This window comes from Ochotona princeps, chromosome 14 (assembly GCF_030435755.1).
Source record: "Ochotona princeps isolate mOchPri1 chromosome 14, mOchPri1.hap1, whole genome shotgun sequence".
Classification (NCBI taxonomy): Eukaryota; Metazoa; Chordata; class Mammalia; order Lagomorpha; family Ochotonidae; genus Ochotona; species Ochotona princeps.
Genome location: NC_080845.1, coordinates 5461853 through 5486845, shown reverse-complemented (window position 1 = coordinate 5486845; position 24993 = coordinate 5461853). Strand labels below are relative to the sequence as shown.

Genomic DNA, 24993 nt, shown 5'->3' with positions numbered 1-24993 from the left:
ATTGGGCAGTTCAGGCGATGGCCCCCTGGCAAGGCGGGTTTACTACTCATGTGAAGGTTACAATGACTTGTAGGCTAAAGTATGACTGGAAAAATATAAAACTGCAGATACGTGATGTGTGTGGCCCCGGGCCGCTTTGGGTCTCATCTTCCCTTCTGACCACAAACCTGAGCCCGGGCTGTCGCCTACTCCAAGACAGGGGGCGGCAGGGGCAGCAAGGAGGGGAGCTTGGATCTTACCTGAAAGAAAGTTCTGTGAGACAGACGGAGAGTGCATGGGGCAGGGCAGCTGGAGGGCAGGCCAGGGGAGGACAGTGCCCAGCACTGCAGGGCAGGGCCAGGGCTGCCGCACGGCGTCCTGAGTGAGTGATACTGCACCACTGGCGGGGAATCCTGAGAGTGGGAAAAAGCATGAGAGAGGAGAGGGAGGCTGACGTGGAGGTCTGATGAGCTGGGGGCCTTGAGCACACCTCTGGAAAAATCCAGATGCACTGTTAGTTGTCAGCGGTTCCTCTTGGATCCGGGCTTCCAGGGCCTGTGATCTGCTCTCAGACCCATGAACCCCAATAGGAAGAAAGTGCTGGCACTTCTTTTCCTAACAGCAAGGCCACTGGTAATGACTTCTGCACCCGACGCCCAGGCTGCCTGTACCCAGCGCGTGTCATGGTCCACACGTAAGAGCACCGTGAGGCTCATCCACATGTATGTACGGAGGGGGTGAGTTGTGGGGCGTTTTGCACTTGGGTCCTGTTTGTAGCGGCTCAGTCTGTTTGAAGAAAGAGCCATCTGTAGCCCCATCCCGTCCTGGGCACGAGAGGACTGTGTGTGGTGTGCAGGTGAGTAGGAGCAACAGGGACCCACTGTACCGGTTCAGTTCCATCATCTGCCGCTGTGATTTGGGGGAACAGAAGCCGGCCTCCCCAATCCTCCCAGCCCCGAGATGAGCCGGCGGTGGGCAGCTGGCGTGCGGCCGGGCGCTCAGGAGGGAGCTGGTCTAGTGGAAGGTGTTGGGGTTGGGCCGGATCATCATGACAACCTTCTTGAGCGAGTAGGAGCCTCCTCGGAACTCGGCCCAGTAGACTCCGTCCTGGTAGCGGCTACGGTAGTGGCCCCCACGGTACCAGACCCCATTGAGGTTGGAGTGGGCACAGGCATTGTACCACCAGCCGCCCTTCTGGTAGTGCGCGCAGTTTCCTGCAGAAGAGAAGAAAGTGAGGAGGTTGGGAGGAGGGGGTTTTTATCCATGACCACGATTGGCCTGGAGTCCTGGGTAGGACCCTCTCTGGGAGGCACCTGGGCAAGAAGGCTTGGGAGATGGACCACTTGAGGGCTGCCCAGGGCTGCCAGAGAAGGCCGGCTCTGTAGTCACTGGCCATGTGAGCCCAGTCCAGCACCTGCTCCCCTTCCAGCCACTGAGTTCTAATTGGCATGACGGGAAAGCAGACAGCTCCTCTGGCCCGAGAACACCGTGGGCACCATGTACCCCGTGAGAACCAAGCACCATGGATATTAAGCAGGGCCTATATTTATTTATTTTTCCATCACTGGTGCACCGAGGAGAACCCTCCACCACAGTTTCTAGAGAAGGCAGGAATTTTCCATAGGATTTTTTTAATCCTTTTTAAAAAAATTTACTTAAAAGGCAGAGTGAGTGAGAGAGAGATCTTCTGCTGGTTCACTCTCCAAACGGCCACAATGGCTACAGTTGGCTTCAGCCGAAGCCAGGAGCCAGGGACTCTATCTGGGTCTCCCACGTGGGTGGCAAGAGCCCAATCACTTGGGCCATCTTCACTGCCTTCCCAGGTGCATTAGCAGGGAGCTGGATTGGAAGTGGAGCAGCTGGGACTCGAACCTAGACATTTCTGTTAAACTCTCGGTGGTGATGCATCATGTCGATGTCAGTGCCTTGGCCTGTGTATTTTGTTTACCCCTCCGTCTCTCCCTCTTGCAAGGGCCACCTGACCTGGCTTTGTGGAAGGTGCCTTCCAGGTGGCAACAGGGTTAGACAGCTCATGCCTTTCTTCCCATGCTCAAGCCCTGATGCCAGGGCCCCCAGCCTGAGTCGGCCTCCCCTCCCCACCCTACCCTTGGGTTTTGTGTCTGCGTTTCCCACCTGTGTAGACGTCATGGTCTCTGTCCAGCGTGGTGAACTGCTTGCCATTGTGCCAGGTGAAGGAGTCGCCTGCGTTGCCATGGTAACGCCCCAGCCGCAGCCTGTAAAACTCGCTCTCGGGTTCCAGGCGGAAGCTGGCATACTCTGCGAAGACCTTGCGGCCAGACCAGTCCTCCATGGTCACCAACAGCTTGTAGTTGCCTTGGTTTGTGAGCCAGTAAATATTCTCCAACCCCAGCCAGTACTCGCCATCGATGTTCCCGAACCCTTGCTGGGGAGAACCCGGGAGAGCATTAGTGGGGAGCCCAGTGATGCCTGCCAGGGGCCACCCTCCACCCGCACCAAGCCAGAGGAACAGGAGAACCAGGCAGGGTGTGAGGTCAGCCCCCAGGATGGGTCTGTGACATTGGGAGTCATTTCTTCCTTCTCAGGCTTAACTATGTACATAATTCAGAAACATGGAGTGGGCGCCAGCTGGCATGTGCGGGTCACGTGTGAGCATTCATGCAACAGACAGGTGTGAGCTGCCACCTGGGCTCCTTCCTGGGGAGGAACCCAGGCGCGGTTGTGTGATTGTTGTTCGGGGGGGGTGGTGCTCATCTGAGCGGCAGCCACCGAGCTCTTGGGAGAAGACAGCAGCCGGAATAGAGTGTCATACCGACTCTCAGAGCCAGGTGGGGAGAGTGGATGACCAGTAGCCCAGAGAGGCCCCTGGCCCTGGGCACCTGAGATGAGCCAGGGCCTGAACCAAGCATCCGGTTCTGCCATGGTGCAGAGGTGGGGAGGAGGGGGAAGCAGAAGGCCAGGCTGGGGCAGCCAAGCCAGGAGACCCTGAAAGGGGCCTGCCAGGGCCCGTGTGCAGGTGGTTGTGTGCACACAACCCTGAGTAAAGTGCTGGGCCCATTGCAGTGGATGGTCCTGGAAGTGGAGGTGGGGTTCTGGCTGAGCCCCAGCAGTCTGTCTTTCTACAAGAGAGAGCCTTGCTGTTTCCTGGGGGAATTGGGGAGCCCAGAGTTGGCCTGGAGTTAGGGCTCCCCCAGGTTTTTGGCTCCCTACATGGGTCCTTTGGTAGGATTTTCCTGGGCCTAGGAGCTCAGAACTTGGCCATGTATAGGATTCTCCCTGTAGGGACCCCAGCCTGGGGTGCTTCACCCCTTCCCCCCCCAGCCCCAGGACTGCGGGCTGGACTCCTGACTATGGCTGGAGGAGTCAGCGTGTGGCTCCTTCTGGTGGGGGTCGGGTCACCCGTGCAGGCAGGGCCCCCGTGGCTCTCACCTTGTATGTCTCCCAGTTCCTGAAGAAGTTGACGGAGCCATCCAGGCGCCTCTGGATGACTGTCCAGCCCCCAGGGTCGTGCCTCTGGTCACACCACACCTGCATGAGGCGGTTGGTGTTCTCGGGCTTGACCAGGTAGATAGAGCTGGTGTCGTGACCGTCCTCCAGGGCCTGCAGGCAGTCTCTCCACGGGCCTGCGGTCAGAGACACACATACATCAGAGGACCTGCCTGTCACCTGGCCAAGCCCCACCTGCACCCCTTCACCATGGCTTCTGGGTCTTCGTTAGACTTTGCCAGGGGGCATTTCCTGAAGCTTAGAGCTTCCATGGGAGCCCCTGGCCCTAGCTTCCAGCCTGTTGGGAAGACAGGGCCTGTCTTGTTCATGACTTGATCTGCAGTGCCCATACGGCACCAAGAGGAAAGTTAGGTCTGACAGTGAACAGTTAAACTCACGGCTCCTCCCTTCACCGTGTCCCCCAACAGGGGATGGGGCAGACCCCAGGCCCCCGGCTCCGGCTGGCATATGTGGCCCCAGCAGCCCTCCTTGCTCACATGGTGCCGTTTCCTGCTTCTGCCCCCTCCTCTGCCCCAAGCCAGACCTGCAGCTGGAACATTCAGGAAAGAGACAGATTTCACTTGTGTTTGACCCAAACCCCCGGGACCTGGCAGAGAATGGGAGTCTGTCCCTGCCAGCTGGAAGAGGGCACTGTGGGCATAGGAAGCCGCTGGCAGTGAGCGCCGGTGACAGGAGATCCAGTGAAATAACGCCCACTCAGCAGTGGCCTCTTGCTGCTGCAGAGCCACCTGACCTCCTGAGGACCAGTCAGATGCGGAGGCCATCCCAGAACAGGTGCCTGATGGAGGAGCATGGGGTTCCCATGGCTTCCAACACTGGGCTACATTTGTGGGTGCTCCTGGCAGTTTTAGCTCCACCCCTGGCAACCCTATGCAAGGGTTCTTAGAAGGCAGGTGTTGGTAGAGGTTTGGGCGGGGTGGAAGGGAGGGAGGTATCTGGTACTTTTAAGCATTTTACGAGAAATATTGAGATCTTCCAGTCATCAAAATGCACAGATTTGTACCATTTTGTGTATGGTTTTACATGCTGCATGGACCCCCAAGCCCAGGACATGAACCCCGAGCCATAAGAGTCTTGACAGAATTAGTTGTGTCAATAGCAAAATAAAAACAGCAGTCAGGGTACACCAAGCCTTTCTGAGGGCCATGCCCCATTCCAGGCCCTGCCCAGCTTCCACCTGATACTACCCTGATCCCCTGATACTCCAGTGAGGGAGGCAGCAGTCACCCCATTTTACAGGCGATGGAGCTGGAGCCCAAGGATGTTGGGGACAGTTCCGAGGACGTGGGGCAGGTTAGCGGCAGCATGATGACATGCCAGCAGGTGGTTTGAGCAGGGCAGGACTCCCCTCTCAAATACTCAAATACTGTTTCTCATCTTTGCCAGCAAGCAGGTGAAAATGTCCAGGTCTCCGTCTAGGTGGCCTTGTTTCCCAGAAACCTCTTGGGTGTGCTTTGCCGATTCTCCAGCTGTTGGGGTGTTGGTTCTGTCGTAGATGCAAAGATGTCAGCTAGGATCACGGCAGCCTTAAGTCCACAGGCTGAGGCATGCACAGTTCAGCGGCAGGTGCTAACCCTTGTACACCTTGGAGAAGGCCAGGGAGGTGTCCACCTTTAACCACGGGATCCATGGAGGACGAAGTGTGGGGCTGCAGGAAGGGCGCCATGCCTGGCATCAGGAGCCCTTGGCTTGAGGCGCAGAGGCCTCATCAAGGCACAGGGTGACTTGGAGGGAGGAGTCTTACAAACAGGGGAGGACCCCTCGCTGGGCTGAGCATCTCATAACCACACACACATACACACATGGATTACACACACGTTAGACACACATACATGCACCTTGTCAAACACATCACACACATACATTCATGTACTCTCTAATACACACTCACCCCCCAGGCCCCAATGGGGAAGGCTCACACACCGTGTCAGCTCTCCTGCGGTGGCTCCGTGGTCCACCCCGCCCTCCCAGCAGCTGGGAACCAAGAAATGGGCCTGTGTGGGAGGAGGGCAGTGCCCGAGTGGCTAGGAAAGGAGCAGAGTCTGTTCTGGCAAGAGTTTGGCCAGCCAGCAGTGTGCCAAGCACTGGCGCCCTTGGGCATGTTGAGACCTCTGTGGCCTAGGTTTCCGCTATTGTTCTAGAGAAGCTTCAAGTCGCTTTGTGGGTGCTGGTTGGGGCGCCTGTGCGGCCAGATAGGGCTTCTGCCTGAGAGTTCCATGCTGTTTTCAGTCCCTGAGATACTTTGTTTCTTTTGGCAAGTGGAAATAAGTAGTTGATGAAATCCAATCTGGAACTTCCTACCCAAATGAACACATCTGAATGGCAGGGCACCTGGGCTGCGGAGCCCTGAATCCCACCTTTGCTGGCAGCAGGCCTCACCAGGCTGCATGGGGGCAAGTGGCCATGAGACACAGTGCTACACCCATGCCCTCCTTTCTGCTTGTCCACAAGGCTTAGTAGGATAGGGCTTCGGTTCAGCCATGCAAGTCCTGTGTCATTTCCTGCCTTGTGGGTGAGTCAGGGGGCCCAGTACCACCTGAACCCAAGGAAATCATACCCGTCCCTGGAGATGTCCCCAGCCCCTGGCAAGCCCTAGGCGCACAGCATGGATCTCACTCCTGGCTGTTACAGGGAAGGGTTCCAAGCGCACACACCCGCTCTCCTGGCCACTTCGGTCCTCAGCCGGCAGGCACCATGCCCAGAGCCAGTAAGCAAATTTTCAGGACTTTATGAAAATGTTTGAGGCTTTAAAATAAATGTAAAAAAAAACTTATTGGCTCTAAAATATGAAAAGAAAACTGTAAAATCGAAATTTATTAGTACATAATTAGGTTTCTGCTAAGTGTTAGATTTTGTCAAGTTGGCTAATTGTTAGATTTAGTCTCCTGTAAAAACACTAGTGCTTTTGAAAACAATTTGTATGTTAGATTTTTCTCACTTCCCCAAGAATTCCTGAACATGCCCGATGTTTGTAGAGAAATCAGAGCCTGCCATAAAGTAATTGAGTTACTCTTAACCAAATAACTTCAAGAGCAAGATTGTTAAAATATCCTTTCGAAACTGTTACAGTAAAAATCATATTAGCTGTGCAGGAGGGGAGTACTTATAGCATCAAGTGCAGTCTGAAAACCCCCCACCCCCCACTAGAATAAAAGCTTGGGGCGCGGGGAGGGCTCAAAGGGGTCCTAGTGCCACCTACTTTGGCCTCAGTACTGGTTTTTCTTAAAAAGCCACTGAGAAGCGAGTGCCATGTGTGTTTTCTTTTGGAGCAATTGGGCAGGAGGCAAGATCATGGACCGAAAGCGCAAAGAAGCCAGCCTGGAAGGGGCTGTGTTGGGCTCCCTGTGCTGAGATTCACGACTTGCCAGGAGTCCCTGGGCATATGGTCAGTGGCCCTGGAAGCTGCCCCAGGTGAGAAGGTCCCTGGGCATAGAGGGACATGGTGCCCTGAGATTCACAGGCACCAATGAGTTCAGACAGGTGCTGACCCAAGGGAGGAGCTGGTAAGACCCCTGGGAGCACCATGTCCAGGGCCTGGCAGAGGGCCGGTCCTGATGCTGGGCAAGGACGGCAGCTGCTGGTTGCTCCTGCAGGCCCGGGTGGGCCATCCCCCCATCTCCCCGTGGCTCACAGTGTGCTTGGAGTTTCTTCTGATACCTCACCATGCTGGCCTTGGGGCTGTTGTCACAGTTTCTGGTCACAGGTGCTTTCTCTTTCTCTGTCTTAATTGTTTTCTTTCCTTTTTTTTTAAGATTTATTTTATTTTATTTTATTTTATTTGAAAGGTAGAGTTACAAAGAGGGAGGTGCAGAGAGAGAATCTTGTATCAACTGGTTTATTCCCTACCTGGCTAATGTGCCTAATAGCCAGTTTGGTCCAGGCCAAAACCAGGAGCCTGAAATTCCAGTGAGATCTCCAACATGGATGGTAGAATTCAAGTTCTTGGGCCACCCTCTGTTGCTTTCCCAGGCACAGAGCAATCCAGCAAAGAGCTGGATTGGATGTAGAGTTGCTGGGGCTCATGTGGAATGCCAGTGGCGGTGGCTTATCCTACAGTGCCACAGCATTAGTCTCTGGTCTTTCTGAAATAGGACATTTGCCCACCACCACATTTGGTCTTTGTGACTCCTTGACCATTACTGGCACTGGCTCAGAGAGCGGTTCAGCCTCATCACTTCCTCTAGGAAGTCCTCTGCAACCTGGCAGAGCGACTTCATCTTGCTCGTAATTTCCCCAACACCTTACGCGCGTTTGGAATACAACAAGAGGGACTCCTGCTGTGTGTCTAGAGCTGGCCACCTGTCAGAGCTTTCTGCGTGGCTGCACCTCATCCTTTCAGCCCCTGCAACCACAGGGAGCTCGAGGAACTCCAATTGGAAGCAGGTGCAGCTGCCCCTCCACATGAGGGTTGCTGGCAGCCACTGGAAGCCATTAGAGTGGCTGAGGTTCCTTCGAGGCAGGGGCCTTCCTTAGGGCAGCGAGCAGGTGTGGCTATCCCGGTCACTGCCCAATGCTGAAGGGATATTTGGCACCTTTCTCCTTCTGTCTTCTTACCACCTCATCCTGTGCCATGCAGCTTGGGAACCAGAACCAATCCCAAGCACCGCATGATTCTCAGAATGGGGAACGGACCCCTGGCCAGCCAAGGGACCCCTTCTGTGGGGACTTGGGGCAGAGAGTCCTTGATTGCAGGCAGGGACTTGCATGGGGCTAAGGGGGCAGGCTTAGACTTTGGACACACCTCCTCAGGTGGTTTATTTTAAAGGATGAAGATGCTAGTGGTTTGATCAGGAGTTCTAGTGGAACTTCTAATCCTTGGGTACCATCATTTTAATGTAAATGATTGCATTCAGAAAATGCAGGAAGGGAATTTCCACCATTCCTTTGAAAAAAAAAAAGAGTAGGACAAAGCCCAGCACAGTAGCCTAATGGTTTAAGTCCTTGCCTTGCATGCACAAGGATTCCATATAGGTGCTGGTTCTAATCCTAGAGACCCCACTTCCCATCTAGCTCCCTTCTTGTGGCCTGGGAAAGCAGTGGAGGACGGCCCAAAGCCTTGGGACCCTGCACCTGCATGGGAGACCCAGAAAAAGCACCTGGCTCCTAGCTTCAGATTGGCTCAGCTCTGGCCGTTGCAGCTACTTGGGGAGTGAACCAGTGGACAGAAGATCTTTCTGTCCCTCCTCTCTATATTCTGACTTTCCAATTAACTTTTTTTTTTTTTAAGAAAAAAAGAATAGGACAGGACAACCAAACCATGACAGCTCCCGCAACCATCTTGGTTCCTCGTGCCCTGCGAGTTGAGGACCCAAAAGCTCCTTTTTCAAGTGATTGCCTCTGTCCAATGTTTCCTAGGTAGAGTGGAGGCCACAGCAGGGCGGCGGAGGGGGAAGGTTGTGCCATGGGGGAGCTGTTTGCAGCCTCAACCGCAGCTGCTCCTCCAGCAAGCAGACACACTGTTTCTTTCCTGATGGGACTCCGCAGCTCCACACTCTGCAAGGGACTGTTCACTTGCCCAGCTCTGCTTTACAAAGTTATTTCTGTCTGTGTCTCAGGCTTCTGGCATCCAGTACTACACAGACTTTTCTGAAGGCGGCTGGCCGGCTGTTGGTATGACTTCAGAGCAGGCCACAGATAGATACCTGATCTCCCAGTCTTCCAAGTGCTGCCTATTGGGGCTTCCGGGCCACATGCCGCCGGGTCAGCAACCATTTCGGCGGTCTCCAGGGCTAGGTAGCTCCCGTGGTTGTGGGTGCCCACGGTGCCCAGCGGGACGTCCTTGGGAGCGTCCTGCACCCAGGCCCAGGAGCTTTCCAGAGCTCTCAAAAGGCTCTTTGTTGATCTGTTCCCCCAAGGGGCCAGTGGTGGAGGAAGAGAACGCTGAGCTGGGAGGAAGGTGGCCCCTGCTGAGCCCGAATTCCTGGTGGAAGCCATCTTCCAGCCTGGCAAACTTCCCTAAGTGGCTTTTGTTTAGCAAGAGGCCAGCAAAGAATGCCCTTTGAAATATCACTGCATTACATCAGCTGCAAGGAATCTGGGAGTCTTGTTTTTGTTTAGCAGAACATTTTAGGGGAAAAAAAAAAGGTTGGGCTGTGGAAGCTGCACCCGCTGCCTAGGCGGCCACTTGGCAGGCTTTCTCTCCAACCCCAAGAGCCCCGTGGCTCCCTCACTTCCCCATCCCTCCCCACCTGCAGGGCTGAGCCCAAGAGCGCTGCCTGCCGGGCCTGCTGCAGACACACCTGGGAGCTCACCTGGCTTAACACCTGCTTGGCTTCCTCAAAGGATGCAAGCCACTGAGGTTACAGAACATACTGCTGTTGAGGGAACCACAGGTCGACAGGTGTTTTTCCTGCCTTCTAGGGTGAGGCAATCCAGCCAGGAAAATGCTTGTTCTTGGGGTCCAGGCCTCCCTTGCCGGGGGCGTAGAAGCCTCGGTGGGGATGCTGGGAGCTGAGGGACCCCTGAGGCTTCGGAGTAGTGGGGTCTAGTTGTACTGAGTTAGCAGTGAAATGAGCAGGCTGCCCCATGCTGCATCCCCGACAAGGGTGTTCCTGTCGACTTCCCTGTGTGCAGCTCCCTCCAGAGGTGCCAGGACTTTCGCTGTAGCTGAGTGGCAGCAGTTGGCTAAGCCCTAAGTCACGTCTGTTGGCAGCGTCCACTGGGGTCAGAGCTGGGGTGACTCCAATTGGGCCCAAGGGAGCCTGTGGCGTTTGTGTCACCCGAACCTGGTAATACCACACCTTCCAGCTCTGGTGATGGTGACAGGCGGAGCCACGCCAAGCATTCCTGGTGATTTTTCACACCAGCTTAGCCCAGCAGCAAGGTGGGGCATCCTAGGCCAGTTAAACTCCACTGAGGCTTGAGCCACTTCATAGCTGTATGGTCTTGGCTACTCCACCAGAAATGTCCACCCCTGTTGTTTTCCAAAAACTACTGTCCCACAAGGTTGCACTGGGGCAGCTGCCCTGGGGGTGGCTCTGTCTGTCCTCCCTGGTCAGTCCCTAGGACAGGCACTGTGGCAGGAGACTGACATGCATGTGGGCTGAGAAATGGTGATCCAGGCCTCCCACATGACCATCCTGCAGCTGCAGGGCTCACGGGGAGAGAAGCCCTGGGCCTTATTCCTGGCATCACCCCCACATGCGGCAAGCCCCAAGAGTGCCCAAACAAAAGTCAGGTGAGAAGCCAGGAGAAGGTGCCTGGCTCCCTCACTTGGGCTCTGGGCAGCCCCGCCTGGCCCAGGGCCAGCCCCTGGCCGCCTGTCTAGGGGCTGGGAGCAGTCCTTGAGAGAACACAGAGAGATAAGCAGGCCATGACTCCTGTGGGCTGAGCTGCCCAGACAGTGAGGAACTGAGCTAGGGCTCTGAGGTTGCTGAATGCCAGACTCAAGAGGTGCCAAAGATGGGGGGCGAAGGTGTTTTGGCTGCACTGCGTCCTCCTGAACAAAGGTTGTGTAGGACGGCACACAGAGGGGTTTGTGTTCCAGGACCAACTTCTGCCCTGTGGTCTCCAACAGGCCTGATAAGGGCTGCCTGCTGAGTGGCTGCTTCCCTGCAACCACCCCCGCCCAACCCCATTCAGTTTCAACTCCACACCCTAGTCCTCCTCTTGCGGGGGGCCCTGTCTACCCAAGTGTGGAGCTCAGCGGTGAGGTGGGGGTAAGGGATTGCTGTTAACAGTCAGGTGTCGACCCTCAGGGATGCTTCACTTTCACAACTAAAAGACGGTCAGCTGTGGTGCATTTGGGTCACCTCCAGGATGGACCCACTGCCCTTCACCCCACGCCAGCGCTCAGCACCCCAGGACACACAGCGCACGCTGGTACTGTGATGGGAAGTGGCACACCACCAGGATTGTTTGAGGAACCGAGCACAGGGCCATGCCTCTGGGTCCTCATACAGACCATCAACACCAGGGTCTCTCTACTAAGTGACCTGCCTTTCCAACTCCCCAGTGCACCTGCTAAACTCCAACAGTTGCTGTGAGATGCAAGACAGAAACCCTGGCCCCAGACAGCCTTTTCCTGCTCCTCCAGTCATTCCCCCTCAGGTGTCCCTGCAGCCCTTCGTATGCCCCTTTGAGGGACAGCCCACACTCCCCCAGATTGTGGCCCGATAACACGAGGTTCCTGACTTCAGGTGCCTCCTCAGTTCTCACGGAGTTTTAGAAATTCCAGCCTTGACCTGTGCTGCATCCCAGAGAACCCCTTCGGCAGATCTGATGGGTGCTGATTTAAAGGCATAAGGAGTGGGAGGCATTGGGTAGGTCCTGGGTGCCTTGTAGCACCTGTCAGCTCCCCCGGGGGGCTAAGTTCTAGGACCATAGTTTTCACCTTCTGCCCCAGGTCTAATGCTGTGAGCTTCTCAGAACAGGGGCTCGGCTGTTGCTGAGTGTTCCACGGGGCATGATCCTAGGTGCTTCCCTGAATTGCGTTTGCACAGCAGAGCCCTGTCAGCTCATGACTTTTGCCCCCATTTTACAGAGAAGATTGGAGCAGGGAGGAATTACATAGTTGCCTCATGAGCCAACAGCTGACAAGCTAGGCAGCCTCTTTGCAAGACCCAGGTTTTTATCCCTACGCCAAGAGCAGCTGCCGGCTTACTTCAAGCCCAGGAATGTCCTGGAATCATTGTTTTAGAAACCAGAGGTGCTTAGCGGTGAGATCTGTCGGGGAGCCGCTGGGGCCAACCTGACTCATTCAGAATTAGAACCACATTCAGCTGAGCCTCCATTCGGTGCCCACAGAGTCAGGACAGCGGCACAGGTTCTGCCCTTGGCTCGGGGGTTTCTGATTTAAGACAGGTATGTCCACACATATGCTCCAAGAGGGATGGTTGATCTCTCTCTCTCCTTGTGTTAAGATGACGAGACCCAGATCAAAGTGGACTCAGAACTCTCCCTGGCTCAACCCCGAGCTGAATGCTTATAGTTGTAGCATTTCACTCCGTAGATGCCAGCTGGGAACTGACGGGAACAGGAAGTACCTAGACGGGGCTTCTGACGAGCAAACCAAGGCCCCCAAGGGGAAAAGCCACTTGCCTCATCTCCCAGAGTTCATCGGAGGGGGGGACCAGCATTGAAACCGAGGCCCACCTGCTTCAAAGCGCCTGCTCCCAGCCCCACCCCAATCTAGGTTTTCCCAAGTAGGTGCTGTGTTCATGCTCTGCCCCACCTCTCACCACCTCCCCCCATGGGGCTCATCCCTGACACTTCCATCCCTTGCTAAAATACTAATACTTTTTTTTTAACTAAAGTGTCAAAATGAGTAAAAATAAGTATCTCCTGGCTTATGCAGGTGGTATTGAAGGCTTTGAAATGGAGTAGACACATGGCTTGTCTCTGAAGAGGTGGTGAGCATCGTTCTGGTATGGCCCCCTGCCTAGGAGGCTGCTTTGTCCTACAGCCAGAGCTGAGTAGTAGGGGACTGAGTTCAGATGCAACCCCGGGATCCCAAGCCCAGGAGCAGGTCCCGCAACATGTCCCCAGGAGCTGTGGGGTCAGCTGCATACCATCCATGGAGATAGCTGGGTCACCCTGCCCGTGACTCCTGCCTTCCCCCATGGTGGCACCCTGAGAATTGCCTGTCTTCAGGCTGAAGTGTGTTTTTAGGAATCCGCAAACACATCAGCAACAGACTCCAGGAAGTGGGTGGCCACAGAGTGTTCCTGCTGCCTACCCAGCCCCCTACGTCGTAGTTTATACTTTGGGCTCAATAACGCCTTCTCTTCCCCCAGCCCGTGTTTGTCCTGTGAGCATTCACACAAAGCCAGGTGAGCTGGCCGCCAACAGAGCAGCTGTGCAAAGCCTGGAGTCTCTGTCTTCCCAGACTCCCCAATTCCTGGTTCTACTGTTAGGATTCCATCTAAGGAATGTGGGTTCCCCACTCCTTTCCACCCCACCAGCCCCCACAGCTCAACCCAAATGATTATGCAAGGCCCTGGCCCAGATTCAGCCAGGCCTTGTGCACACGTGGCTTCCTCCCACCCCACCCCTGCCCCGCCACTTGTGTCACAGCAAGGGAATCCTGGCATCTTGCTTAAGAGGTCCCTGTGGATCAGCATCGTGTATGTGTGTGTGTTGGGACAGCAGGAAAGGGTCGGGGGAGACTTACCTGACGGCTTGTCTGTGGAGGAGGGGAGGCTGGTGAGGGGAGGCATAGTGGGCAGAGGGGGCGGCAGCACCTTGAGGTTCTGGTCACTTTGGATCTCATTGGTGGAGATCTGGTTGATGATGCGGTTGTAGGTGGGTGGCTGGTAGGCACGCGGTGGGGCGGCAGGCAGCGGTGGCAGCGGCGGCTGGGGCATGGGCCTGGCAGCAGGCGCCCTCTGACAGTGCTCCTCCAGCTGCGCGATGGTCTCTGACTGGTTGTGGGCCAGCGTGGCCAGATGCTGGTACTTGTGTTCCAGGTCCTTGTACTTGCTGGCCAGCTGCAGCATGTCAGCCGTCTGGTTGAGGATGCGGTTCTCGAGCTGCGAGAGCTCGAGTGCGTTGTCGCGCTTGCGGATGATCTCGTGCAGCAGCTGCATGTAGAGCTGCGTGACGCGCGAGTTCATGTTGCGGCTCTCCTTGCGCAGCAGCTTCACCTCGCTCACGATGCCGCCGTCCACCTCCACCAGCTGCTGCAGCGTCTCGATCTGCCGCTTCTGCTTGAGCAGCTCACTGTTGAGCAGCTCCAGCTCCTGCTTGTGCACGCGGTTCTCCAGGAGCACCTCAGGCTCCTTGGAGTTGACGCAGATGGCGCCCGTGACCCGCTGCTGGGGCACAATGAAGGTGTAGGTGCACTTGTCCGAGGACTCGCCCGCTCGCTTGTACCTGTTGAGGTAAATGAACTCCCTGGGCGAGCCCTCCTCCGTGGCGGCACCCTCAAAGCCGTCCTCCGGGCCGCCAGTGCCAGCGGCTCCCAGGGCAGCCAGCAGTCCCAGCCACCAGCACGTCAGGCTCAGTGGCTTCATGCTCCCTTGCAAAAACAAAACAAAGCAAAACAAAACAAAAAATGTTGCTTGCTTAGTCTTGGTGAAGGAGTTACCAAAAAGCCTGCAAGAGACACAGAGGAGTGAATCAGTGGCGGACACAGGGGCCCGTGCCGTCCTCTGGCCACCTCTTCAGGTGTGTCCCAAAAGCCCAGCTACACGGGAAGACAGTGACAGAGGAAGAAAGGCCCAATGCAATAAGTAAAGCTGAGAGTAGGGTTAGGGCATCTGCAGGCCTGAGACCTGCTCCTATCCCTATCCCGTCTCCCCAGTCCAGGCAGCCTGAAATCAGAAAACAGAGGCACAGAGAGGGTGCTCTGACCTCCCTCCACCTTCACCTCAGAGCCCCTGAACACGTGGTGACACGTCCCATGTGTGTCTAATCTCTGTTGGACTCTAAGCTGCATGAGGGTAGGCAGTGTGCCTGACACAGTCCCGTGCCCTGTTGTGTCGCACTAGGGAAGGCTGCGGGTGACGGCTCGTTCAAGGAGTGAAGTGCCCAGCCCACTGCGAGGACACGCTCAGTGTGTGGTGGACAATGTCAGTAGAAGGACATGTCCGGTCACGTGGCCCTGGGCCATGTCAGCCAAGCTGCAGAGCCCCAAACAGGAACAAACAAGCCAACTCCCCTGAGCCAAGTATGTGCAACAAACAGCAGTGACAACATAGGCTGCTCACTGCCCCTGCAATTAACTCAGCCTGAGGAGGGTGGGGGGCACGGCCATGTGATCCCAGCTCTGGCCCGACTCTTCTCGTGGGCCACACGCTCTGGAGGTGCACAGCACATCTGCCGCGTGCCAGGTCCTAGCCACAAACTGGGCAGAGCCAGCTCCTGCCCTCATGGGGCTTCTGCCTCATTATGGAGTGCTGTGACACAGAGCACGCATGTGACAGGGCATGATGGGGTGCTTCCCTGAGAAAGTGACCTCTGGGCTGACCCCGAGGGATGAGTAGGAGTCGGACAAGCCATGGGGGAGAGGGCGGAGCGCTCCAGGCCCCAAGGGGTGGGCCCCAGCAGTCCTTCCCCCTCACTGCTCACCACTAGGTCATGTGTGCCCTACACGTGTGCCCAGGCTGTGAATGCTCTCCACATCCTGTCCACTCTGCAGCTACTGTCCCACTCTGCTCCCCTCCAAAGGGTAGGCCACGCTCCCTGTTTCCAGAAAGTTCTTGTTCCTTTTGTCTCTTGACCTGCCTTGCACAGGCCTTGCCCCTTGCCCCGAGTGCCCTGAGGGACCGGGCCACCACTGTTCTCCATCGGTTTTCGCTCCACTTGTTGACCCCAGGGACACAGTGATGGCTCCTTTCCCGAGATCCTCTGAGAGCCCCAGCCCTGATAAGGCTGCCCTTTCCTGTTCCCATCCCACTGAGTAAGAATCATGCCCCCCACGTGGTCCTGCAGCCCGGACTCTCCCAGATGCTCGCCCGCTGTCTCTTTGACTTGTCCCGCCTGGGTCTATGCTGGGCAGATGACACTTCCTGAGAAACCAGCCCTACACCTGCATCCCACCCCGCTCCAGGTGTCTCCTACACACCCCAAACCGGAAAGCCCTCACCCATTTTGTTTCTCCCACATCTCTTTCATCACCAGGTCGCCACCACCCTGGAGCAGCTGGCCCTTCATCTGCTGCCCAGATAGGTGCAGGAGTGTCCTGACTGGCCACCTCGGTCCCACTGTCCTCTACCTACCCCTACACTGAGCCCTTGACACATGTCTTCTACCCTCACCTATTCTCATGGAGTTTCACAAATGGGGAGACAGAGTCTGGCAGGCTCTGGGGACCCCCCGACCCCCAAATCCAGAGTTGGAGGGAGGCAGAGCCAGGACTGAGCTCTTAATGCCCACACCGAGGCATCCTTCAGTAGTGAGTGTCCTTGTCACCACTCTGCTGTCACACACATCACCGCGGGAAGAACAAGCACAGCACGGGACCTCTGAGTTCTGTCCACCTTGGACCCTCGGGGACTCCTCTGGCAGCCAGGACAGTGGCAACACAAGCCAAGTCCTCCCAGCACCACACCCAAACATTTCCCTCCGGAACAACGACAAGGCCTCAGTGCCATTCCAACGGGCAGTACACGCCTCTCCGGCCACACAAAGGTGTTCGGGAGCATCTGCCAGGAGGTGACGTCAGTGGAAACCAGGCCGAGTTTGGAAGTGTTTGCCTGGTTTCCAACGGTCCCTTGGCCCATCCCAGGCTGGTGGCCACGCCCCACCTAAGAACAATGGGGGAGGAGCTGCGCTCCAGGCTAGGGCGGGCGTGCTGGGTGCCTCCTGCAGGCTGCTCATCTGTTGTGGCAGCAGGGACCTGCAGCACCTAGGGCAGGGGCACTGTCCCCAATCAGGGCCAAGAGAATGCCAGAAGAGGCTCAGGGAAGCAACCCAAAGTCCTTTCCCTCCCAAGTAGGGGCACTCCTAACTCCCTCTTGTTGAGAGGCCGCTCTCACCCTTGGACTTGAGATCTCAGCGTCTTAACCTCTTTCGCAAACTAAGGTGATGGTTCACACCTGGTATGCTTCCGAAACCAGAGATTGGGACAGTGTAGCAGCAGTGCGACCATGGGGGCAGCAAAACAGCGGCCGAGGGGCACTGAGTGGGGGCAGTTCACCCACCCCCTCCAATCATCAGTCACCCATGAGGAGCACCTGTTACCCCACTAGCTCCTCATCACAGAAGGTGGGTGGCCAGGAGGAAGCCGGAAATATGGGAAATATGGCCATGTGATCACAGATTGTGAGGTCTTCACGCAGTGTCTTGCCGGATCATTCCAGATGCTAGATCAGTGCTCATGGGGTGCCCATCCTGCAGGAGAGAAGAGGGCAGCTCCCAGCAGTGTCAGGTCCCTGGCTGGAATACTGGGGCCAGGCTTAAAGCATTGTGCTCAATTCCGGGTATCACTTCCGTTACCCTGGAACCTGGGTTTAGCAAAGGGACTCAGGGCCAGTTGGGTCACAGGAAGGACGGAAGGGCCCCGGGGGGCACCTGTGCTGAGACCCAGGGGGCTTGGCAGGCAATGCTGCTGCCCAGTCAGGTAGAGTGACCTCTCAGGAATACCCATGGGTCAGGCTGTACCCTCTGAGCCACATGCAGACTAGGAATCATTTTTCCTCCCTAAAGATTCCAGCTCCCTTATCCCCTCCTAATTCTTTTTTTAAAGCCAATTTGGCAGTTCTTAATAGGCAGAAATGAGTTTGTTTACTTTCGCTCTCTTGATATGTATTCAAGTAATTGCATCGCAAGAGAAATACACGGGGGAGGAGAGGGGACAGGTCGGAGAGGAGGTGTACCCCCACATTCCAACCGCCCCGGCCTGGAGAGCTCCACTCCCGCCAGAGTGGCACTCCTCGGCCCCCTTCCTGTGACCAGCAAAGAAAAGCAACACCAACTGTTTCCCTTGGCTCCCAAATGAAAAGTGATTCTCATAATTGCTTTTCCACATTGTATCCATGAGGAGTTTGCACCTGTTAGGGTTTTCCCTCCTCACACAAGGACACGTGACAGGCTGGCTCATGGGGAGGTGACCTTCCCAGGCTTGGGTCCCACTCAGCCTCCTGGGGGTGGAGGAAGGGGCGGCGCTTCCGGGTGTCCCCACTTGGCCCATTGCAGCAGGGTACACACACACACATATGTCCACATCCTTCTCACCACTGCCACCACAGGACTTTGCGGAAAGAAATGTCATTTTCATGACACAGGACTTTGTCCTGCCCTGTGGACAAAGCCACTGGCCGAGGGGTGTGTGCTCTGAATCCTCCCCCAGCAAAGGGCAGGAGAATCACTCCGAGGCCTCATGTGGAGGGCCTCTCTCGGACTTCTACCCATGGCCCCTGGCAGGGAGCCATGTTATCTCAGGGACTCCTCGACTCGGGGGGAGTGGACCCTCCTGAATGGACCCCACTGGCCGCTCCAGGGGTACAGTTCACCCCGTGTGGCCTTTGTGTTTGGGATGTTACTACTGCAGCAGTCTCCTGGTTCTCTCACGGTCCCCACCGGAGGGCGAGCAGAGCTCTGGCCATCTGAAGACCAAGAATTGGTTATCCAAATCACCCAGCTGTTAAGGAACAGAGCCGCAGCAGCCCACCCCCCAACCAGACTCTGGGTAGCTGGAGGCCAAGGTTCCAGGACTGCAGCCTCCCAGAGTAACTACCAAGGCCCTGGGGAGCTGCTCCTTCTTCCAGGTTAAGGTCCTGCCTGAAGGGAACATAACACAGATATTCCTCCCATCTCTCTCGCGCTCTCTCTCTCTCTCACACACACACACACAGAGCCTCACTTGTCTGTGGGCACAAAGGCCACGGGTGAGTCCAGGTCCGAGAAGCCCACATCTGCCCAGGCAGGGAGAGCATCTGGAGCTTACACATGGGCCCAGCTGGCCAGAGACCCGGGTGCTATGAAGCTAAGCTGGGAATTTGGGCTGTGCTGGAGACAGTCCAGAGCAGGTGTGAAAATTAGGAGACCATGTGAGGAGAGGGAAAAACATCCATGCTGACTGGCTGTTGGTATGCCCAAGAGTTGGTTGGAAGGCCCGGCTTGCTGGTGGAGTGGTACCCAGGCCAGCGTGGGAGGGGCCGGATGAGGAAAGAGGCTGGAAGGAGAGGTCCCCTAGATCCCGGCTGGGTACAAAACCCAGCGGCTGCATTTTTGTGTTTTGTGTTCTTACAACCATGTAAATAGCGACTCACACGTCACTGTGGTGGGCCCAGAGGATGCCTGGAGTCTTGTGCCGTAGTTAGCAGTGTCCTTGCCTCTCGCTCTCAAAAGTGTCTTGCATGGGCAAAATCGATCACGTGGTCCCCCTTCCCAGAAGAAAGGTGTTGTCTGCGTTTGGCATTTATGGCGGGGGGGGGGGTGGAGCTGAGGTCCGGTCAGGTTGGTTTGCTTGGAGTCAGTGTCAGGATGGGAGGGGGTTGCGATGAGCAGAAGGTGGCCTGTTTGTTTAAAGACCAGGATGCTATTTGCTTCCTACTGCGGACTGAGTATAGCTTCCAGATCAACACAGGGGTGTCTTGTTGGGTGTTGGAGTCCCTTGATGGTGCGTGTGAGTGGATGTCCAGGCAGTGACAGGTCACATCAGAAAACCTGTAGAAATGATGGTGCCTGACTTGCCCTGGTGACTCACCAGCAGCCCGCAGGCCAGGGAGGGAACCCTCAGATGGCCGATCACCGTCCCCTTCCGGCTAGGATCCTGTGAATCACGGTACCAGGAAGGCTGCAGCCACTTCCATCCTGCACCCCTCTGCCACTCTGCCTCCACTGGGCTCTGGCCCTCTGTGGGTGACAGGGGGTGTGCAGGAAGGAGCCAGGGAGGCTGGGAGCCTCTGGTTGGGCAGAGCAGCCCGGAGGAGTGGTGGCTGGTGCAGGGTTTGGATCCACCTGACACCTGGGCTCTCATGTTTCTGCCACAGGTGAGCTGCTGGCTTCGGGCAGGGGCTGAGTTCATGGGGGAGGCAGGCCGTGGCTGCACCATGAGCTCATGGGTTAGGTAGAGAGGGGTCGCATGCCTCTGCTGGGGTGGGGGAGGTCTGGTGGGGGGTCAAGGGCACAGCTGTTATTTTTCACCATGCGGTCTCCGGGAGCCATTTTGAGATTTCCCCGAAAGTCTGTGCTCTGAGCCCTACGTGCCAAGAGACACGGCCAACAGGGAGGCGGCTGCAGAAGCCATCTCGGAGGCCAGCTCCTGTGTTGGCTGCCACACTTCCGGCTCAGCCTGGGGTGCTCTGGGGTTCTGGAGCTGGGGAGGGGAAGAAGTTGGTGGGGGAGGGGGAACTGAGTAGACAGCTCCCCCTGACCAAAGGGCAGCCTACCAAGCTTTGCGTGAAGCCACTCCTCTGGACCCAGCTATATGGCACAGGCCCCAGGACTACTAGACCACATATGATTTGTGCCTAACAGCTGACAAGCAGCTCCGTGTGGCAAAGGCTGTTGTGTTCCCCATTTCACAGATGAGCAGAGAAGGGGATGACCTCACTTGCCTGGCCACACAGAGGTTCTGCAGGAGTGGAGCTGGGCTAGGAGCTAGGTTTCTGACCCACACAAGCCCACCTGCCCTGCTGCCTCTGGGCGTCATCTCCCTTGCTTCCCATACCAGACACGGTTCCAGGATTGTCTGTGAGAAACGCACACCCAACCATGTCAGCTCTGCTGAAAGCAGCTCGTACCTTCAGGTCTCCTTCTGTGCCCTGTCCTGAATCCCCTCGCTTCCAGCAAAGTGTCCTCTCACGGGAGCGGCTGGAGCGGGCACCACCCTAGCACCCATTACTCGCTGTGCCCAGACCATGAACATCTTTACAAGCAGAGTCCCCGCAAGGCATCTGGCTTATGAAACAGGCATTGATTGAAGAATTGCGTTCATTTTCCATACTCCCCCTACCCCCCACTCCACAGGAGCTAGAGGTTAGAGCAGGAACAAGGGAAGTGTGGTTCCTGTCCCCAAAGGGACCATACTCTTGACAGGCAAAGCTGGCATCTGACCTGCTGGGCAGCCAGGGCTGGGTGAACCCTTGACTGTGCAACACAGAGGGGGGCTGGCTGGGGAGCCCAGGTCTGTGGCTTGCCACGCTCTTCAGCTACTTCCCCATCTGGATGCCCAGTAGCTACAGGGACACACACATAGCTTCCCCTCATGGGGACTGGGAGTGGGACCATCGGGGCAGGACCCTGTCCAGGGGTCACTCAGGCGGTCAGAAAGGAGCCCATGCTGGGCTTTGTGGTGGTGGACATAGGCCTGCCTGCCTGGGGGACTGGCAGCAGGGCGTGGAGTCGGGGGGCTCTGACACTGGGACTCCTGGCCCTGGGACAGGCTGAACTCCCTAGAGAACGTGCCTGGCACAACAGCTCAATTGTGAGGACCTGGTTCCACAGTGACTCACAGGGCGTCATAACCTTCAGCCACCACCCCCTGGTGTTGCTGAACGGAGGTGAGGCTCCTGGTCCAAGTGGGGTGACCCCAACACTTGTCTCTGAGTACTTCCCTGGGGGGCTCTTCAGGGATTTCCTTGCTTCTCATGCTTTGTGCCTCATGGGTGGCTGTCCAGAGTGAGCTGGGCAGGGTCTGAGTCTGATTCCTTGCTTTTCAAGGGAGAGGTATTACACCCCAAACTTCAGTTTTCCCTTTTGTCAAAGACAGGGTGAGTCTTGCTCACCAGCTCTCACTCCGTGGTGTGTTGGTGTGGTTATGGCTATGGGGTCGTGGGCGCTTGGAGCAAAGTCCAGTTCATCCCTTGACTGACTCTCTCTCTCTCTTTATCACACACACACACACACACACACCTGCCACGGGCAGAGACCACTCAGGATTACATGGCTGTGACCCTGAGAGTTCTGACGCCCAGGGCTCCCTCCCTGGGGCTGGGCTGTTGCTTCCCCATCTCCCTAATGCTTTCGCAGGCACTGTCCCTGGCACAGCCCATGTACAAACAGGGAAGCTCTGAGCTCGGATTCCCAGCCCTGTGGGCCCCTCCAAATGGGCTGTAGAAAATGTGCCAGTGGCTTCTGAGTTTCTCCGAGGCCCTGCCCCTGCTGGCTGGTGCCAGTGTCTCTGTGGTGCTGAAATGAAGGTGGGAGGCATCTGGGAAGGCATGGGGCCGGGATGGAAGAGGGTATGATGTGATTGTGTGGATGCCCAGCTGTGGGAGGGGTGGCAGTGAGGCCTGCTGTGTGTCAGGGGTGGGATGCCCAGCTGTGGGAGGGGTGGCAGTGAGGCCTGCTGTGTGTCAGGGGTGGGCCCCAATGGGAATTGGGCGGTGCATGTCGGTCGGGTCGGCACACAGAGGGTACATGCAGCAGTCAGCAGAGGTGGCTCTTGGGGCACCAGGAGAGAAGAAGCCCGGAGCCTTGAACAGAGCAGTGGACTGAGGAAGGCTTTGGGGCCTGATGGACCTGGGTCTGAGTCTGCCATCCCCATTTCCTGTGTGGCTCTGGGCAGATGAGCCTCTCCATCCCTTAGTTTTCCCATCTGTAAAATGGGATGCTAAACCCAGCACATCCCCTCTACCCCAACACCTCCTTGAGTAGTATTGAGGATAAGACAGGTTAGTGCCTGCACCTTGCGCTACGTGGTGGCACATCACCAATCCCTGTCAGACCAGAGGACAACTTCCCTGCTATGCCTGTGAGTGGGCGAGGATCCTGCACAAACACACATCTGTCCCATTGCATAAGAAGCAGTTTAGTTTCTGCTAGCCAGGCCTCTGCTGTTCGGTTTCTGCTAGCCAGGTCCTCGCAGCAGCCAGAGCCTCTGCTCAGCCTGTAGTGATGAGGGCTGGGAGAGCCCCCCTGCTGGGCTTCCAGAGACCAGGAGCTGCTGCTTTCGGCCAAGATGAACCAGTTTGGTATGAGAACCCCAGGATGAAACCATGTTTGGTATGAGAGCCCCCAACCCTGAACAGGATCATCCCAGTGGCTGGGGTTGGTGGCAGCTGCCCCTGGCCTCTCGTTCCTGGGCTCTGGTCACTGGTCCTCCTGCTGTGTGCATGCCTGGTAGCCCTGAGGTAGTTCTACTTCCCCTTTCTCCAGAGTTCCCTAGGGTGGCAGGGCCAGGTACCCTGGGCACATGCTGCCAAGTGCCCTCCGTCAGCGTGTGTGGTGTGTGGCCTCCTAGGACACAGAAGTGCTGCAGGTGGTCTTAGACTCAGACCTCACACAGCCTCATCCCAGGCTCCTGGAAGACCTCCCCCCTTCCTAACCCCATGTGTGCATAGTGGTGGCAGCCACAGCACTGGCTCCATCTCGTGGAGTTTCCTGGAAACCCTGGCAGGATGTGCTGTGGATGGCAAAGGCAGCTGGGCCTCCACTTGTCCCTTTGAGCCATCCCTCTGGTGGTGGCCATCGGTGGTTAATGTTCTCTAGAGTTTGCCACACACCGGGCACCGTGAGCAAGCACACCAGCGATTGCATGTGATCACCGGCCACACCCTCCCAGGGTCAGCAGTTACCAGCCACCTAGCCTTGGGTTTATTGCTGCGCCTCTTACTCAGTCTCTTGGTCTGTGAAATGGACAAAGCACAGTGCCCATGTTCTGGGCTGCAAGCAAGGATTCTACGAGCCGGTCAGTGCCTGGCTTAGGGGCCCGGGCAATGTTAGTGTTTGCAGTGGCTAACACACACACCCACGAGGCACTGTTGTTAGCTGGATGCGCAGATGAAGACATTGGGTTTCGAAAGGCTGTATGTCCTTGCCAGAGCTTCTTGGCAAAGTGAGTGTGAGGGCCGGGACTTGCAGCCAGTCCGAGAGCCCAGCCCGCTGGAAAGCACACGTGGGGAGTGCTTGGCTTGCCTCAGCTCTCCCCAGCCCACACGCACCTCCCCAAGCCTTGGGCAGCAGGTCTCTGTCCTAAGTCACTGAACTGGCCTCCTGGAGCTCTGCTAATCCCTGAGCAAAGGCAGCAGCTAACCTGTGACACACATCTCCAAGGCAGAGGGAGCAGCCGGGAAAGAGCTTCTGGGGAAGTGTTATCTAACCCCGGGAGCACTTTCAAGGGACTCGCTCTGTGGGAACTCAAGAAGAGTCCTCCTGCCACCGTGCCCCCCCGCCTCTTAGGTGGGAGCACAGGGACAGGGACAGCAGGGGTGCGGGCCCAGGTGTCCTGGGGCATGGAGGGGACATCCAGATGGCACCTTGCCCCAGTCACGGTGACAGATGTCTGAACAGCAAGGGATGCCCGGCTGCCATCTCTGTCCCGTCTCTCAGCTCCCCATCCCTGCCCCTAGAGGGATGTGAGCAGAGGCTGCCCAGATCCTAGCCGCCCTGGGGCAGCATTTGCTCCCCACATTGGCCCTGGCGTTGTGCTGTGACCTGATCTTGCCAGAGTGCACAGGAGCCCAAGCTCAAAGTCATCCCCCTGAACCCGTGCCTGCCCATCACACACGCACCTCCACATACCCCACTGCCTGCTGGCCCGAGTGGGGCCTGGGAGCTTCCTGCCCTCACCCCAAAGGCTCTTTGTCTGCAGGAGGAAAGTAGGGCTTACAGAGTCACAGCCCTTTCCCCAAGTGTGCACAGCCCTGCCCTCGGCAGACACCGTGCGTAGCCCAAAGCAGAGCAGGGAGCCAGCCCCTTGCCGGTCCAGTTGCACACACTCCCAGCGGAGGGACGCTGGGGAGTCTGGTCCTGAACCCTGCCCCAGGACAAACCGCTGCCTCCCACCTCTCCCAGCTCCTCCACCCAACCCTGGCCCTGGCCCTGGCCACCACAGAGCCCAGCCCTTACCTCTTCCCTCCTGCTGCGTGGCTCCCGGGGTCAACTCCTCATATGCTCTCCCGTGGCTGTCAGCAGTGGGGCAGCGTGTCCATGGGGTCCCGTGGCATGGGCTGCCCAACAGCCGAGAACAACCGTGCTTCCACTGGCCTGTCCCGAACTCCACCTGGGTCCGTGAGGGGCTGCTCCCAGCCTGTGTTCCTTTACTTGCGGGACTTGGTGGGCGGCTGCCTCACTGCTCACTGCGCAGCCCGGGCTCGGGGTCCATCCCCGGGCCGCCTGCAGCAGCCTCACTTGAACTCCTAGCTCCTTTGTGGGGCCTTTCCATGCCGCCAGAGGAAACTGTGAACACAGCCCGGCCCT

At 57.0% G+C, this 24993-nt stretch overlaps 2 protein-coding genes across 10 annotated transcripts in view; one reads left to right on the top strand and one right to left on the bottom strand.

Moving 5' to 3' along the window:
- Positions 1 to 24993, top strand: part of RALGPS1 (Ral GEF with PH domain and SH3 binding motif 1) — a 225108-nt gene that overhangs the window by 124979 nt on the left and 75136 nt on the right. The window lies entirely within an intron of this gene.
- Positions 863 to 24848, bottom strand: ANGPTL2 (angiopoietin like 2). Its single transcript, XM_004593560.2, has 5 exons — positions 24643 to 24848; positions 13577 to 14499; positions 3388 to 3581; positions 2113 to 2383; positions 863 to 1193 (listed from the first exon to the last, which is right to left on the bottom strand). The coding sequence occupies exons 2-5, from the start codon at positions 14415 to 14417 to the stop codon at positions 994 to 996; spliced, it is 1506 nt and encodes a 501-aa protein (XP_004593617.2). The 5' UTR covers positions 14418 to 14499; positions 24643 to 24848; the 3' UTR covers positions 863 to 993.